The 17,764-nt window shown below is 36.1% G+C and overlaps 1 protein-coding gene across 8 annotated transcripts in view; it reads left to right on the top strand.

Moving 5' to 3' along the window:
• LOC309493628 (complement C3-like) overlaps nucleotides 1-17,764 on the top strand; it is a 528,795-nt gene that overhangs the window by 324,268 nt on the left and 186,763 nt on the right. For all 8 annotated transcript variants that reach the window (XR_014204025.1, XM_082162768.1, XM_082162766.1 and 5 more), the window contains one exon: nucleotides 14,781-14,872. Coding sequence is in view for 7 of the 8 variants with exons in the window: in XM_082162768.1 (XP_082018894.1) it covers nucleotides 14,781-14,872 (92 nt within the window). In the remaining variant the exon portion in view is untranslated. The remainder of the gene's footprint in view (nucleotides 1-14,780; nucleotides 14,873-17,764) is intronic.

Here is a 17,764-nt window from a genome sequence, read left to right on the forward strand (position 1 = left end):
ATCTGAGCTTTTAACTTTGGGTGGACAAAATCGGCGGCTGCGGTCTTCGGATCAACGATTTTTACAGGTTCCTAAGTCGAGGTATACAAAGTGGGGCGATAGGGCCTTTGCTGTAGCTGGCCCTAAACTTTGGAACAAGCTCCCACCTGACATGCGTACTACAACAGATGTTGTCCGTTTTAAAGCAAAACTTAAAACTTATTTGTTTAAAAAGGCTTTTGATATGCAGTAGCTGTGTAACATTTATGCTTCATGTTTTCTTTTAATATTGTTCTTTTTTTTCTTTTTTTTTTTTTTTTTTTGAATGTTGTGTAGTGTTGGATGTTGCGATATTTGCACTATGTGAAGCACTTTGGACTCCTGGTGGCTGCTGTAAAGTGCTATAGAAATAAAGTTTGATTTGATTTGATTTGATTCATTTACGATGAGATGCGCTCTAGTTCACAATGCAATGCAAGTGAACGTGGCGCGCCCGCATGTCACGGTTATTATATTGTCTGCTATATTTGCTTTTTATTTATTAAATACATGCAATTGGTTGATGAAACATTTATTAAAATTAAGATACAATTTGTACAAAACGAAATTTGCTTTAAAGAAAGGCTTTCTACAAAGATAATCAGTTTATAATGATGGGTGACATCATTGAATCAGGTCACTAGTAATTTCATCATCGAAACATAACCAGGGCTGCATTTCCCAAAAGCATCTTAAAGGTAGGGTAGGTAGGAATTGTCTAAAAAAACTTATTTTCCAAATTTGTTTAAACTTTATTTATATATCAATACATAATTAAAATGTAAGTACTCTGAAAAAGAAAGAATAAAAATCGGGTGTCTGTAGACCTCTCACGACTGTTTTAAAGACAGCTCATTATTTCCATTCATTCCACCCCCTCCATTCTGAGCTCCTTCCAAAGCCACGCCCCCAAAACACATGAACGCGCGACTCCGACCGCTGAGCTGGACGCATTATTTACCTGAGACGAGTGGAGAGGAAGGAGCACCGTGCATGTAGTGACATCATGTCAGAATCACATGTAATAAAAAAATCTAACGTTATCATTATGAATATAAACAAATAAGATGTATTTTAGTACTCACAATCAAGCTAGCATATCGATATTGGTAAAGTTTAAAATATATTGTTTTTGATTCGCTAACGAGCTAGTTATATCTATAAGGCAAAAATAAAAACAGGTTGCATTGATACACGTTTTTCCATTACCATCAGTTACACTGTGATGAAGATGAATTTCGTGTAAGATTCATAACATATATGATGTTCTGCATGTAAGAGTTTCCATGATGAAAGCATTGTTGACTCTGATGAGGACTACACTCCAGAGACAAGTACCGCATCGTCAGCTTGAGGATAGGTCCGGGGTCGAGGGCGAAGCAGAGGAGGTCGTGCAAGCGGCCGTGCAACTAGGGTCCGAGGAAGTAGAGGCCGAGGACGGGGTGGTCGAAGTGCAGGGCAAGGAGCACTTCTTGGACATGAGGACCTGCGTCGAGTTTTGCATCTCCTATTCCTAGGTTCCGTGCCTCTTGAATTCCTCAAATCAAACGGCCGGTTGCACGCAAGTGGGCAGATCCTTTAGCTAAAGGGTGGTTGCCATGGTTGCGAGAGAGAGTGACAGTCGCCTAAGCCAATCCTTTTTTTCGTCCCGAATGGAAATAATGAGCTGTGTTTAATGCAGATTAAACGGTCTAGAGTCACTCGATTTTATACTCTTTTTTTCAGAGTACTTACATTTTAATTATGTATTGATATATATAGAAAGTTTAAACAAATTTGAAAAAAAGTTTTTTATAAAATTCCAACCTACCCTACCTTTAAGCCTAACTTGATCTCAGACCAACTGCAACAAATGGTTTGTACGATCAAATTAGGCTTGTAATGTTTTTGGGAAACACATCCCAAATCATAATTTGTTTTGCCACAACAAATGTGTTTTATAAACACAGAGTTGTAGCAGCCAGAGAAAAAATAATGTTAAAAAGTAAAGGGTCAAGAACCCAACTAAAGCAAACACTGACCACCATAATGGTGACATGAAACGAAACATTCCACAAAACATTACCATCTAATCTTCTGTTAAATCTAAATAAGACCGTGTGTAGATGTATGACAGAAATAAAGTCAAACTGGTAAAATTTATAAGTGCAATAATGGCTTGAAGTCAGTAGTTCTTGTGTTTCTCTTTTTTCTGTTCTAGTTTCTCTTTCCTTCAGTGAGTCTGCTTGTTATCATCAGGTGTCACCACTAATGGCCAATCATCACTTAATTAATCACTTAATTATCTCATTAACTTCAACACTGCTTCAGTGTTAATTTTAACATCCTGTAGTGTGGACACATATATACACTGAGGAGTGTTAAAGCTGCCGTCGGCAAGTCTGGCAGATTGGGTCGATTAGCCAAAATTTTGAATGTTTACAACTCTCATGCCCCTCCCCACTACCAGCGAGCACCCTCCCATCGAGGTCGTGCTCGTCAGTGCGTCACTGTGCGTGTGTACCTGATTTTCTGTGAACGCATCCGTCTCTTCAGCATCTATCAACACCATGGACTCGGAGGTAGGCTGCCCTGGCTAATCTATCCATAGATAGCAATAACCGAGGAATTAGAAGCTTGTTAGTAGATTTTCTCTCCGCCATCACGCTTCATGCAATCTCCAGGCGAACTTCAGGCGTGGCGTGTGCATGTGATATTAACATGCGCGAGTGAGGGGGGATCTGTGGCGTGTGCACGACCTGTGATTGACAGTCAGATCTCACACCCCCCTGCGCTGATTGGACCTGATGAAGCGGGAGCGCTGGATTTTTGCAAAACAAATAACACGCTCCAGGTGGAGTTAGAAGCTCGGGTTTTTTTCTAAAACCACCTTATTTATGTTGTTCTGTCGGATTATAGTGTCGATTACACTGAATATGATCAAAAAAATGTTGCCGACGGCAGCTTTAATTTAACACTGGGGATTTTGCTGTGTACTTGGCAAAGAATCAAATACAGTTGGAAACGACGTAGATTACTAATAACACAGACTGTTAACAATTGTTTTTAATTAGTATTTAAACATTCTCTATGATAAAAAACATTTTTGTAAAAAATATTTTAATAACACGGTTTTGGCGGTTATAGAGTTCTAATGACGGTGTTCAACTATAACTGTCGGTCTCACAGTTATATACTAACCGTCACACCCCTAGTTTCAAGTCAAAAAAAAGATTTTGAAATATGTTATATTTAACATTTTATATGACGCTATGGGCTATCCTTACCTACACTGTTAGACCTTACCGGGTTTTTTTACAGTAAAATACTGGCAACACTGTTGCCAGTAAAATACTGTTAATTGTACAGTTCTTTACTGTAATCTAGTTTGTTTCTGTAAAAATGCACTAAATTCTAATTCAAGTTAACTAATTTCACTTGCAGAAACCGACTGCCTTAAATTGACCAACTGTCATTTAAATGTATTAACTAAAATGTATAATGCATTAATAATGTGAGCAAAGTATTACTATGAACTTCTTTCATTTGAGACCAATAAAAAACTATTGAACATAAAGAGATTTCCACTGGATCAGCAACTACACAGTCACCGCCTGTTAAATAAAGCAATATGCAGCAAATCATCAATGTTTGCAGATCTTCTCCTGGACTGAAGCACAGGCTCTACTCTTCTGCACAATGGTGACCCAAAAAACAAGATTTTACAGTAAACTACTGGCAACAGTGTTGCCAGTATAAAACAGTTTTATAACTTACAGTTTATTACTGTTAAAATACATTTCGTGGGTGTGTCTTTTTATCTTACACTGTTAACCCTTTCAACCCCACAGGAAAATCCACACTACAAAGAGTAAAAGTAACATTGAGACAGTGTTGCAGTGAGATAATTAAGAGAATATGTAAGTGATTGTTGAACATTAGTGATGAACACCTGCTGTTAGAACAGAAAATACAGAAACACAAGAACTACAACTGACTTCCAGCCATTACACATTATTACACTTATTATTAACCAGTATGACTTTATTTCTGTCATACATCTACAGAAGTTGTTATTAAGATGTTTAATTGAAAATGTTTGTTTGACGTTACCATTATAGAGATCAGTGCTTGCTTTAGTAGGGATGCTGATGCTAAAACATTCTTTTTTCTTTTGCTACTGTGCTACTGTGTTTTTGCAAGTCACACTTGTGCGCACACAGTTTATGAATGATTGCGGTTGCAATGCTTATGGTGACAAATTCATCATATTGCCTGTTCATTCACTAAGGAATTAATTCTTGTTCATTCAGAGTTTTATCCTCGATCAAAAGTGTTACATTAGCTCTACTGTGAAACTACAGCAATAAATTGCTATGACTAATTTTTTTTAACACATCATGCATAAACCAAAAATAAAGCTACACTATGTTTTAGAAACACAGAGATATCACAATTTAGCACATTAATCTCAACAATGGTGGCAATATTATTATTATTTTTTTATTCATGCAGCAGTGCATGCTGGGAGTTTTATATTATCCTGGAACCCAGCATGCATTGTGACATGAAACTTTTCACCATTGTTGAGATTCATGTGCTGATTGTTGATGTCTGTGTGTGTCTGAGTCAAGCAGGAGCTCAAAATATTTTAAAACACTATATGATTACAATATTCTTCAGAAGACATGATTACAGAAATTTTGATTTCATTTTGTAGATACACAGATTTATGCTAAATATGACATATTCATAATTTCAATGAATATATACAGGAAAAATCTGAAAATCAGATAATCCAAGATGACTGTGACATCATCACAAAAGAAAAAAAAAACACATGATCATCTTCCTCTTGACTTTTTCTTGCCATAACAAATGTGTTTTATAAACTCACTATTAAAGCAGTCAGAGAGAGATGAAAAGTAAGAAGTCAAGAGACAAGACCAACTAAAGCAAATACTGATCTCCATTATGGTGACAACAAACTTTATTATAAACTAAATCTTTGTTAATTCTCAACAAGAACTTTTGTACATGTATGAAAGAAATAATCGTAACCTGGTTTGTAAACTGGTTTCACACTCAGTGTTGCTGGAAGTCAGTTGTAGTTTTTGTGTTTCTCTTTTTTCTGTTCTTGTTTCTCTGTCCTTCAGTGATTCTGCAGGTGTTCATCAGTGTCTCAATTCACTCACTTCTTTTCATTCACTCTGTCAAGTGGACTATATTAGTGAACTAATGTAGGGAATAGTGAATGAGGGTATAGGGTGTGATTGGGAAAACAGCCTCTGAGTGTCGATTTTGAGCGCTGTTCATTTACAGTATAAACCTGTAGGCTATTTTTGTTTTCTACGGTATATTACTGTTTTAATGGAAAATGGTATGATACTGTCTGAATTACGCCTTTTTTTACAGCAAGGGCTAACAGTGTAGCTGCATAATGTAAACATTCTTTATTCATTTGAAAATACCCCAAATCACACACAAACCACATGTACTTGAAACCATGCGTTTATTAGCTTCTTGTTTCAGATGAAGAGATGTGTTTAGTTTTGTTTGTCATGGATGTCAGAATGAGGAAGTTAGGACTGGGCGATATATCGCATCACATTGTTATGCGCATCTCGTCAGTAAAGCCGGTTCCTTGATTAGTAGTAAATCGCCATCACCTGCTTTCAGATGGAGCGGCATTTACTACACAGCAAAAACTCCAGTGTTAAATTAACACTCCTGGGAGTGTATATGAGTCCACACTCAAGAGTGTTGAAGAGTGTTGAAGTTAATGAGATAATTAAGTGATTCATCACTCAATTAATCACTTAATTATCTCATTAACTTCAACACAGACTGTTTCTGTGTTGAAGTTAATCTCACCTAATCTTAACAATCAGAAAATCTCAAATTGTAAGACACCGTTATGGTGATCAGTGTTTACTTTAGTTGGGCTTTTGACCCTTATATTATTAACTTTAGATTTAATTTGGCTGCTGTATCTGAATTATAACTGCCAGATGAACAAAGAGAAAAAGTGATCTGATGGTGTTGGTTATATTGACAATCATCATTTGAACTTTGTTTTTAATTTATGTTGTTGGTTACAGCATAACTATGATTCTGCATAAATATCCAGAATTTTAGATATAATATAAAACATTTCTTAGAAGTTGTTTAAAAAAAAAAATCTTTCTTTTAGGCACACACAGACCTCAAGATTCAGTCTATGCATCTCAACAATGGTGACGAGCAGAATATTCAATTAGGAAAAGTAAATTACATAGACAATTCAGATCATAATTTATTTGTACCGCAATGCATGATGGGAGCCATTAATGAGTTGTGATTGGTGGCAGCCACTGCAACATGCTTTATTATTGTCACCATTGTTGGGATTCACAGGCTGATTATTGATGTCTGTGTTTCTAATTAAATTCATTTGGAAGTATTTTGATTAGAACAATGTTTATTAAATATTTTGGATTATAAGAAAAGTACTGATAATCATATGCTGTAGAATCACAAAGCTGCTGATAACAAGTTTAACCAAACTATCTCAATAAGTTTCATTTTTCAGATCACAGCATGATTATGTTAAAACATAACCAACACTATCAGATCACACTTTTCTTTGTTCATTTGACTGTTATAAATCAATAACAGCAGACAAACTAAATTTAAAGTGAATGTAAAGGGTCAAGAGTCCAACTAAAGCAAACATTGATCACCATAACGGTGGCTTACAATTTGAGATTTTCTCCTTTGGTGATTCTGCTTGTTAACATCAGGTGTCTTCAATAATGCTCAATCATCACTAAATTAATCACTAAATTATCTCATTAACTTTAACACTATAGAGTCTGGAGCCAAATAAACTCCCAGGAGAGTTAATTTACCACTGTTTATTGTTGTGTGAGTTCATGGGTAGAATTAGGGCTGGGCGATTTAAATCGCGATATTGTTATGCGCATCTCGTCAGTAAAGCCGGTTCCTTGATTAGTAGTAAATCACCATCACCTGCTTTCAGATGAAGCGGCATTTAGGGCTGATGAGATAATTAAGTTATTAATTTAGTGATGATTGAGCATTATTGAAGACACCTGATGTTAACAAGCAGAATCACTGAAGGAGAAAATCACAAATTGTAAGTTACCATTAAGGTGATGGGTGTTTGCTTTAGTTGGGCTCTAGACCATTATATGTTTACTTCAATATTTACTGTTGTTTGTCTGCTGTTATTGACTTATAACAGTTAAATGAAAGTAAAATGTTATCTTATAGTGTTGGTTATATTTCAACATAATCATGTTGTGATCTGAAAAAGGAAACTTGAGATAGTTTGGTTTAACTTGTTAGCAGCAGTTGTGTGATTCTTCAGCCTATGATTATCAGTACTAGTGGTGGAAATTTTGATTCTTTCCAGAGACTCGTTCATTTTCAGTTCGTTCACCAAAATGATTCGTTCAGATTCGTTCACTGATTCGTTCAGTGATAATTTCTTCATATTACATATATACTGCAGCAGGTGGCGAAAAAGAGTGTATTTTATGCTATGTTTTAACGAACGTATTTACTTGTTACAAAAAAAAAGTGATTTGGCTTTGTTAAAATGTGTGCCTTATTTACTAAAGTCTAAATAAGTGGTTCAGATGACCAAACCAAGGTTTTCTTGCATAATTAACATTTGTATTGTTTAGTCAGACATACACATTCATAAATCTGGGATTATATTAAACGTTGATGTTCTGTATGTTGAATATGAATATAAACAAGTATGTGCACACCTATAACTGGGCTTTGAATGAGATTTAACCACATGCTCTCATTCACAAACGAAGGTACCAGTTAGTTCAATTCGTTCACGAACGAGATCTCTCTCCTCTCGTTCAGACTCAAAACAGAGCGATCTCAGTCAGTGATTCGTTCAGTAGATCCAACCAAATACATGCCCCTTCACAGCCCGAACTGAAATGCTATTTGCTGTTACGCAAATGAGACCTACCAATACTGTCATATTTTTTTGGTTTGTTTTAGTTTTTAGAGAAGTGCATCTGACATGAATAAAACGTAATGAATTCATTTTTGATAATACAAAATAAACACAAGTAGTCAAGTAAATTGTTCAAAGTGCAAAATACCACTAAACTAAGACTAAAACACACAAACAAAATATAAGAAAAACAGGTAAAGTGTAAATTTAAATCAAGTAAACAGTCAAGTGCACCCCCCCTTAGCTCAAATCAAAGTAAAAAATGACGATGTTAATTTGTCTTTGTTATATTTAACCATTAGCTTGAGTTATTAACCTGTTTTCATTACAATGGTAAAGTGTAAATTTGTTTCTTTGATGCAAACATGCTAACTACACAAACCTAGCTCTATCGGTTCGCCATCATTATCGTTCAAACAACTGGTTATTTTTGTTCATGAACGACATGTAGCCTACCAGTTCGTTCAACTCGTTCACAAACGATAAGATCTCTCTCTCGTTCAGACCTATGGTTCAGACTCAAAAGCAACTCGGTCACAGTCAGTGAAGGGCGTATTCGTTCACTACATCCAACAAATCACATGCTCCGTCACATCTCATACTCGAAGGCTATTGGCTCGAGGTTCATTCTTTGACAGGTTGAAAACACCGGTTCACTAAGCTGCGCATGCGCTGCTAATAGCGCCGCGCTGCTGTGGAGGGAGGGATTTCAGTGAACGAGAAATATGAGTCAATGGATTACGTGAACGATTCGTTCACCTAAAGGATTCGTTCAAAAAGAACGATTCGTTCACGAACGTAACATCACTAATCAGTACTTTACTTATAATTCAAAATATTTAATAAACATTGTTCTGATCAAAAGACATTTGGATAAATTCATTTAACACACAGACATCAATAATCAGCCTGTGAATCTCAACAATGGTGACAATAATAAAGCATGTTGCAGTGGCTGCCACCAATCACAACTCATTAATGGCTCCCATCATGCTTTGCGGTATGAATAAATTATGATCTGAATTGTCTATGTAATTTACTTTTCCTAATTGAATATTCTGCTCCTCACCATTGTTGAGATGCATAGACTGAATCTTGACATCTGTGTGTGCCTAAAAGAATGATTTTTTTTAAACAACTTTTAAGAAATCCTTTATATTATATCTAAAATTCTGGATATTTATGCAGATTCACAGTTATGCTGTAACCAACAACATAAATCGAAGTCAGAAAGAAGGATCTTAATGAGTTCAGTGCTCAAGTTCAAATGATGATTGTCATAATATAACCAACACCATCAGATCAATTTTTTTTCTTTGTTCATCTGGCAGTTATAACTCAAATACCTCAGACAAACAAAATCTAAAGTTAATAATATAAGGGCCAAGAGTCCAACTAAAGCAACCATTGATCGTCATAACGGTGGCTTACAATTTGAGATTTTCTCCTTCAGTGATTCTGCTTGTCAACATCAGGTGTCTTCAATAATGTTCAATCATCACTAAATTAATCACTTAATTATCTCATTAACTTCAACACTCTTGAGTGTGGACTCATACACTCCCAGGAGTGTTAATTTAACACTGGAGTTTTTGCTGTGTACAAAGAGCCGTAGTTAACTGACAAGCTGAGCCATATCGCATTAATTATCGCTGGCGATACGTCCGCGATATTAATGCGATATGGCTCAGCTTGTCAGTTAACTACGGCTCTTTGTAGTAAATGCCGCTCCATCTGAAAGCAGGTGATGGTGATTTACTACTAATCAAGGAACCGGCTTTACTGACGAGATGCGCATAACAATATCACGATTTAAATCGCCCAGCCCTAGGTAGAATAGACATATGGCAGGACTTTTACTTTCTGACCCCTGGACTTTACACTTCTGCTTTCTAGTAATCCTGAAGACATTGATTAGCTGGTTCAGGTGTGTTTGATTAGGGTCCCAGATAGACAGCAACCATCAAAATAATGTTAGTGTGTCAATGTTAAAGGTCCACTATGTCAATATTTTTTACCACAAGAGGGCGCAGTTTCCAACAATAACAAAGGCGAAGCTTGATGACGCTATGAAGGAGGTGACGATGGGAGATGTCGTTTTTAATGCGTTTTCACCATCTAGCGATGTATCTAAATGGAATAAATGAATCATGATCACGGATGAGGTAATTTATTCGTTTTTGTATTACCTGTATGTCTGATCGTATTATTTTATGTCATCATAATTAATGAACTGCAAGGAACGTGAAATGTTATGCTATATTATTACAGGCATGTGGTGTAATTCATATCTATTAAAAGTACACACTTAAATGTTTATAAAGGTATATTATGGGATCAAATTCCCGCCAAATATATAGCGGTCATGAATAAAAAAATAATAAGCGTGAATAAAAAATTTAAAAACACATGTCAAAATATATTGCACAAACTGAAAAAAAAGAATGGAAAATGATCAGAATAGCAAACAACGTGGTCACGGATCAAAATATAATAAGCGTGAATCAAGAAATAACAAGCATGAATAAAAACTTTAAACACATTAAAAGTTATTTTGCAGAAAACTTAAACTTATGGTCATGCTTTCTTAAAATGTATGTTTTCCTTGGTTTTATTACTGTGTTCTTTGTGCTTTCTTGCATTTTCTGGTCATATTTTACTCTTTTGTACGCTTGTGCTGTTTTTCTCTTCGCTCTTCTTTCTATGTTCTGCGCTTGCTTTCCCAAATGTTGCAGTTCGAGTTTCATGTAAATTAGGGCGGGCTTAAGCGTCACCATTGGTCCACTAGTTCTAGATTGACAGCTACTCCTCTAGCCAATCAATCGAAGAGGGGAGTTGACGTCACACCAATGCGACTCGTGGCTACTGATGCTTACTTGTTATACAGGGGAAGATGACCATCAACTCAGTTGGCAAAAACATTTCCGTGACAGGACACCTTTAAACTGCATGTGTGCCTGCAACTCAACCTGTTGCCGGTATATACGTATACCTGGCAATATGGTATCTTTAAATTCGTCATCCTAACGATGACCGGTTACAGTTATGCCTGTCTGATTATCCATCATTCACCTCTAATGCACTGGACCTGGCACCGCGAGCGTCGATCTTCTCCGAGCAGTAACTTGCCACCACCTACTGGCCGTTTTACTTTCATATTTAATCAATAACAAGGATGGGTAATGTCGGTCCTGGGTGCAGAGTTTAGCTCCTCCAACCCTAGTCAAACACACCTGAACCAGCTAATCATCGTCTTTAGGATATTTAAGACAGGTGAGGTTTTTAATTGGAGTTGACGCTAAACTCTGCAGGACAGCGGCACTCTAGAAACAACGTTACCTATCGCTGATGGAGATGTTGCTGTATTCAAATTTTAAGCTATATTTAAAACATTAATCCTAAAGTAATATGTTGCAATTATGTAGCTATGTAAGTAAACACAATAAGTTTGTAATAAATCACTGTATTAAATTCAACTGGTTTCTGTATATCTTCTCTGTAACACAATCATTTTCAATAATCTTGTCAAATTTGGCGAGGTTAATAAAAAAAAGGTAGGCAATGCGTAGCGGTGACAGGTCAAAGTCCTAAAGTCTTCAGACAATAGCCGTTTTTAACTTAGTTTTTGCAACGAATTGTAGCGTTTCATAACTGCAGGATGTTTTACTTACAGCAGCCTTAGCATATTGACATCATGAGCCAAGACATATTGTTTAACACCAATTACCAGTGTGCACATTAACATTCTCATGTATATCAAAAAAGATTAATTTAATTATTTATGTCCAGAGTTCAGATAGCTTTACTGCTTGAAAGTCTTTGTAAAGTTAAATTGAACTACCGTCTTCCCCTGTATAAGTAAGTGCAGCACTCCTGAAAAAGAGTAAGGATTAAAGAAAAATGAAATAAAAGAGAGCGCAGCAGTACGTGCTTCTTTGTTGTTATATTTACTCAGAATGAAGTGCATCACGGGCACGCACCACCCACTGAAGTGTGCGGTGACGTAATCACGCTGGTGTGCCAAGCGAAAATAATTAATTTAATAAATGCACATAACAAAGCACAAATAAGAAATTGAACAGTATATAAAAGTATTAGAAAAATAACATTTTAGTATATTATAATGGAATTGAAGAAATTGTACAAACATAAACAGCTTGTACTCCTACATAAGCATCAGTAGCCACGAGTCGCATTGGTGTGACGTCAACTCCCCTCTTCGATTGATTGGCTAGAGGAGTAGCTGTCAATCTAGAACTAGTGGACCAATGGTGACGCTTAAGCCCGCCCTAATTTACATGAAACTCGAACTGCAACATTTGGGAAAGTAAGCGCAGAACATAGAAAGAAGAGCGAAGAGAAAAACAGCACAATCGTACAAAAGAGTAAAATATGAGCAGAAAATGCAAGAAAGCACAAAGAACACAGTAATAAAACCAAGGAAAACATACTTTTTAAGAAAGCATGACCATAAGTTTAAGTTTTCTGCAAAATAACTTTTAATGTGTTTAAAGTTTTTATTCATGCTTGTTATTTCTTGATTCACGCTTATTATATTTTGATCCGTGATCACGTTGTTTGCTATTCTGATCATTTTGCATTTTTTTTTTCAGTTTGTGCAATATATTTTTACATGTGTTTTTACATTTTTTATTCACGCGTATAATTTTTTTATACGTGACCGCTATATATTTGGCGGGAATTTGATCCCATAGTGGACACATACAAAAGTAGAAATATCACAGATTATTTTTTTATATTTCTTTTTTCTGTATGACCATAAATGACGGAGTAATTTAAGTTTATAGTGCTACAATGTGGAGAAAATCCAGCAAAACGCGCCCGCGCGTTTGCCGACCTCAGAGGGTTAAAATCATCTTAACTGTAACTATTACATTACTTGTACAATAAAAAAAAATTAATTTGCTCACCTATCTATCAATACACTCGCGAGAGCAGAGTCTCTGTCAAGTCCAAGATTGTCGCGCAGCTCTCTCCATCTCGAAAACGCCTGGCCGATATTTATCCGACTTTTATTCCTCCGTTTGTCACACAGTCTGCGTGTATCCGAATATGGACGCATTCGTTTTGTTGGCACTTCAATACTCGCCAAAGAGTAATCGTGATCCATAACTGCTATAACCATACAGTCTATGGATAACGCTATAACCACCACTTCCGCATTTGACCATGTGATATTCCGGTGTGGTGGAACATCACATCAGAGAATGTAGACGGGCTCTGATCACATGGTCCACACCGGAAAAAAAGGATAGAGCGGACATTGCGTCACTAAGAGGCGACATTTCTTTTCCGGGACGGACAGTTATTTAAAATCGGAATTTCTCTGAAATAAAAAATCTTTGGAGACTTTTGAGATATTGTAAGTACACAACTGGAGGAAATATATCACACTGTGCAAGTTATTTTCGGAAATTTTATTACAAAATTGTTACATATTGGAGCTTTAACTGTATTGAATCAACATCTTTTTTGCTCCTAAAACTAATGTTGAAAATGTTTTGAAATTTCATCCATAAATCAATGGTAATGGCATTGAGTCAATGTTACAATGTGATGTTGGTTCAACATCATGTTTGCACTCTCAGAAAATGAAACAACAATTACAACTGACTTAAAGCCATACAGCCTAAAATCAACTGCAAATAAAAGAAGACAATAAATCGCTCAAGATCTCAGCAGAAAATGTTGGTCACCATTATGATGATCAGTGTGTCCTTTAGTTGTACAGTTTGACTCTTGACACTTATGTATTTTCTGGTCTTTTTAACAGTGTTTTCCAAAATATATATAGTTTGTTGCATAAAAAAGCCACAAAGATAATCAGGTGAAATTGTTCTCAGCATAATTGGAAATAGAATATTTAATCAGTTTTACTCCTGAACAAAAGTGGCTATTTGTTATCAATAGGTTATATTCACCCTCAATATTTTTTTGCAGCAGATCAAATGTTATGAATTTTTTATTTAAATTTTTAATTGTGGGAACAAAAGTGATTCTGAGTCAATGCAATCAAAATTGACACATTAACATTGATTTAACATTGTTTTGATGGTTGCTGTCTATCTGGGACCCTAATCAAACACACCTGAACCAGCAAATCAATGTCTTCAGGATTACTAGAAAGCTACAGACAGGAGAGTTTATCAGGGTTGTAGCTAAACTCTGCAGGACAGTGGCCCTCCAGGACCGAGTTTGCCTATCCCTGCTGTAAAATCACAGAGATACTCTATAAAATTAAAACACTATTTAAATAAACTAAAGCCCAACTAAAGGGAACACTGATAACCACCGTAGTGACTACAATTTTATTATTTTTAATAAAACAAGAACTTTTGTACATGTATGAAATAAATAATGTTAAACTGGTTTGTAAAATGTTTTCACACTCAGTGGCTGGAAGTCAGTTGTAGTTCTTATGTTTCATCTTTTTTCTGTTCTTGTTTCTCTGTCCTTCAGTGATTCTGCTTATCAGGTGTTCATCAGTGTCTCAATTCACTCACTTCTTTTCATTCACTCTGTCAAGTGGACTTTATTAGTAAACTAATGTAGGGAATACTGAATGAGGGTATATGGTGGGATTTGGAACAGTTAATTCGCAGTATATTCCTGTAGGCTATTTTCTCGAAAATGACAAATATTACCCAGAATGCAATGTTTTCTACAATATATTACTGTTTTAATGGAAAATGGTATGATACTGTCAGACTTTGGCCGTTTAGTTTTTTGTTTGTTTTTACAGCAAGGTTTAACAGTGTGTATTTTCCTCATATCCCAGTTCATTACCAGTCAGAGATAAAGTGATCCACCTGAAAGACTCCTCTATTACTACCTGGCAGATCTTGGCTGTCAGTCTGTCACCAACACTTGGTAAGATGAAGCTGTAAACGCAAGATACATGGTCTAAAAACATCAACATCAACATCAACATCAACATCATCATCATCATTGTGGTAGATTTTTCCTTCCTTCACACCTGACTTAAAGGTGGGGTAAGTCGTTTTTGAAATATGCTGTTTGGAAGTTAGTCAGACCGACACAACAACACATGTTTAGCCAATCAGCATTATGTATGATGTGGAGGACAAGCAAGAGGGAGATTTGAAGAAAGTCTGCAGAAATAGGGATGACCAGAAATAGAGATAAAAAAATAGAGAACAGGAAAGTCCAGGTTCAGAAAGTAAAAGTCCTCCTCAGTATTTTGTTCAAATCACCTGGATTTGCTAATTCAGCAGGAGAGAGAACTAATTAGTGAAATCAGCTGCAGCAAAAACTCCCGTGTTAAATGAACTGGGAGTTTATTTGGCTCCAGACTCAAGAGTGTTAAAGTGTTAAAGCTGCCGTCGGCAATTTTTTTTTAATCATATTCAGTGTAATCGACACTATAATCCGACAGAACAACATAAATAAGGTGGTTTTAGAAAAAAACCCGAGCTTCTAACTCCACCTGGAGCGTGTTATTTGTTTTGTAAAAATCCAGCGCTCCCGCTTCATCAGGTCCAATCAGCGCAGGGGGGTGTGAGATCTGACTGTCAATCACAGGTCGTGCACACGCCACAGATCCCCCCTCACTCGCGCATGTTAATATCACATGCACACGCCACGCCTGAAGTTCGCCTGGAGATTGCATGAAGCGTGATGGCGGAGAGAAAATCTACTAACAAGCTTCCAATTCCTCGGTTATTGCTATCTATGGATAGATTAGCCAGGGCAGCCTACCTCCCGAGTCCATGGTGTTGATAGATGCTGAAGAGACGGACGCGTTCACAGAAAATCAGGTACACACGCACAGTGACGCACTGACGAGCACGACCTCGATGGGAGGGTGCTCGCTGGTAGTGGGGAGGGGCATGAGAGTTGTAAACATTCAAAATTTTGGCTAATCGACCCAATCTGCCAGACTTGCCGACGGCAGCTTTAAAATATGAGTGTTAAATTAACACTCAAGAGTGTTATAGTTAATGAGCTAATTAAGTGATTAATTGAGGGATGATTGAACATTATTGAAGACACCTGATGTTAACAAGCAGAATCACTGAAGGAGAAAAAAAAATCACAAATTGAATCACCATTATGGTGATCAGTGTTTGGTTTAGTTGGGCAGTTGACCTTTAAATGTTTAACTTTAGATTTTGTTTAGCTGCTATATCTGAGTTATAACAGCCAGATGAACAAAGAGAAAAGGTGAACAGGTGATGTTGGTTATATTTTAACATAATCATTTGACCTGAATCACTGATATCATTTAGAGCCAAATCTCTGACTTAATATTGGTCATTACAGCATCACAGTGATTCTACAGAATAAAATCCAGACTTTTCAATATAATCCAAATGATGTCTTAAAAGTTGTTCCAAAAAAAAAAAAAAAAAAACTTCTTTCAGACTCACACAGACATCAAGATTCAGTGTATGAATCTCAACAATGGTGACAAAAAGAACATTCAATTAGGAAAAGGAAATTTCAGATCATAATTTATTCATACCGCAATGCATGATAGGAGCCATGAATGAGTTTTGATTGGTGGTACCCAGAATGCACTGCAACATACTTTATTATTGTCACCATTGTTGAGAATCACAGGCTGATTCTTGATGTCTGTGTGTTCAAATAAAACTTTTTCAAAGTCTTTTGGTCAGAACAACTTTTTAAGAAATATTATTGATTATATTGAAAATGCTGAAAACAGTATACTGTAGATTCACTGTATACTGAATCTACAGTATACTTTAGACTGTATTCACAGTCTGTATTCACTGTATACTGTAGATTCACAGGCTACAGTAAAACTCTCTAAATGAGCTTTGTGATTCACGTCAAATTATGCTTATTTCAAAACATAACCAACACCACCTGATCAGCTTTTCTTGTTGTTCATTTGGCTGGTATAACTCAGTTACAACAGCCAAACTAAATCTAACTTTAATAGTTTAAGAGCCCAACTAAAGCAACTACTGATCACCATAATGGCAACTTTAAAAAATGAGATTTTCTCCTTCAGTGAATTTGCTTGGTAACATCAGGTGTTTTCAATAATGCTCAATCATCACTCAATCAATCCCTAAATTATCTGATTAACTTTAACACTCTTGAGTCTGGAGCCAGATAAACCCCCAGGAGAGTTCACTTAACACTGGAGTTTTTGCTGTGTGAGTTCATGGGTGGAATAAACATATGGCAGTAGGGCTGTGCGATATATATCGTGAGATTGTTATGCGCATCTCGTCAGTAAAGCCGGTTCCTTGATTAGTAGTAAATCACCATCACCTGCTTTCAGATGGAGCGGCATTTAGGGCTGAGGAGATAATTAAGTGATTAATTTAGTGATGATTGAGCATTATTGAAGACACCTGATGTTAACAAGCAGAATCACTGAAGAAGAAAATCACAAATTGTAAGTTACCATTAAGGTGATGGGTGTTTGCTTTAGTTGGGCTCTAGACCATTATATCTTTACTCCAATATTTACTGTTGTTTGTCTGCTGTTATTGATTTATAACAGTTAAATGAACAAAGAAAAATGTTATGTTATAGAGTTGGTTATGTTTTGAAATAATCATGCTGTGATCTGAAAAAGGAAACTTTTTGAGATAGTTTGGTTAAACTTGTTAGCAGCAGTTTAATGATTCTTCAGCCTATGATTATCAGTATTTTACTTATAATTTAAAATATTTAATAAACATTGTTCTGATCAAAAGACATTTAAATAAATTCATTTAAAACACAGAGATTAATAATCAGCCTGTGAATCTCAACAATGGT

This window comes from Leuciscus leuciscus (genome assembly GCF_965113295.1).
Source record: "Leuciscus leuciscus genome assembly, chromosome: 3".
In the NCBI taxonomy this organism is placed as follows: domain Eukaryota; kingdom Metazoa; phylum Chordata; class Actinopteri; order Cypriniformes; family Leuciscidae; genus Leuciscus; species Leuciscus leuciscus.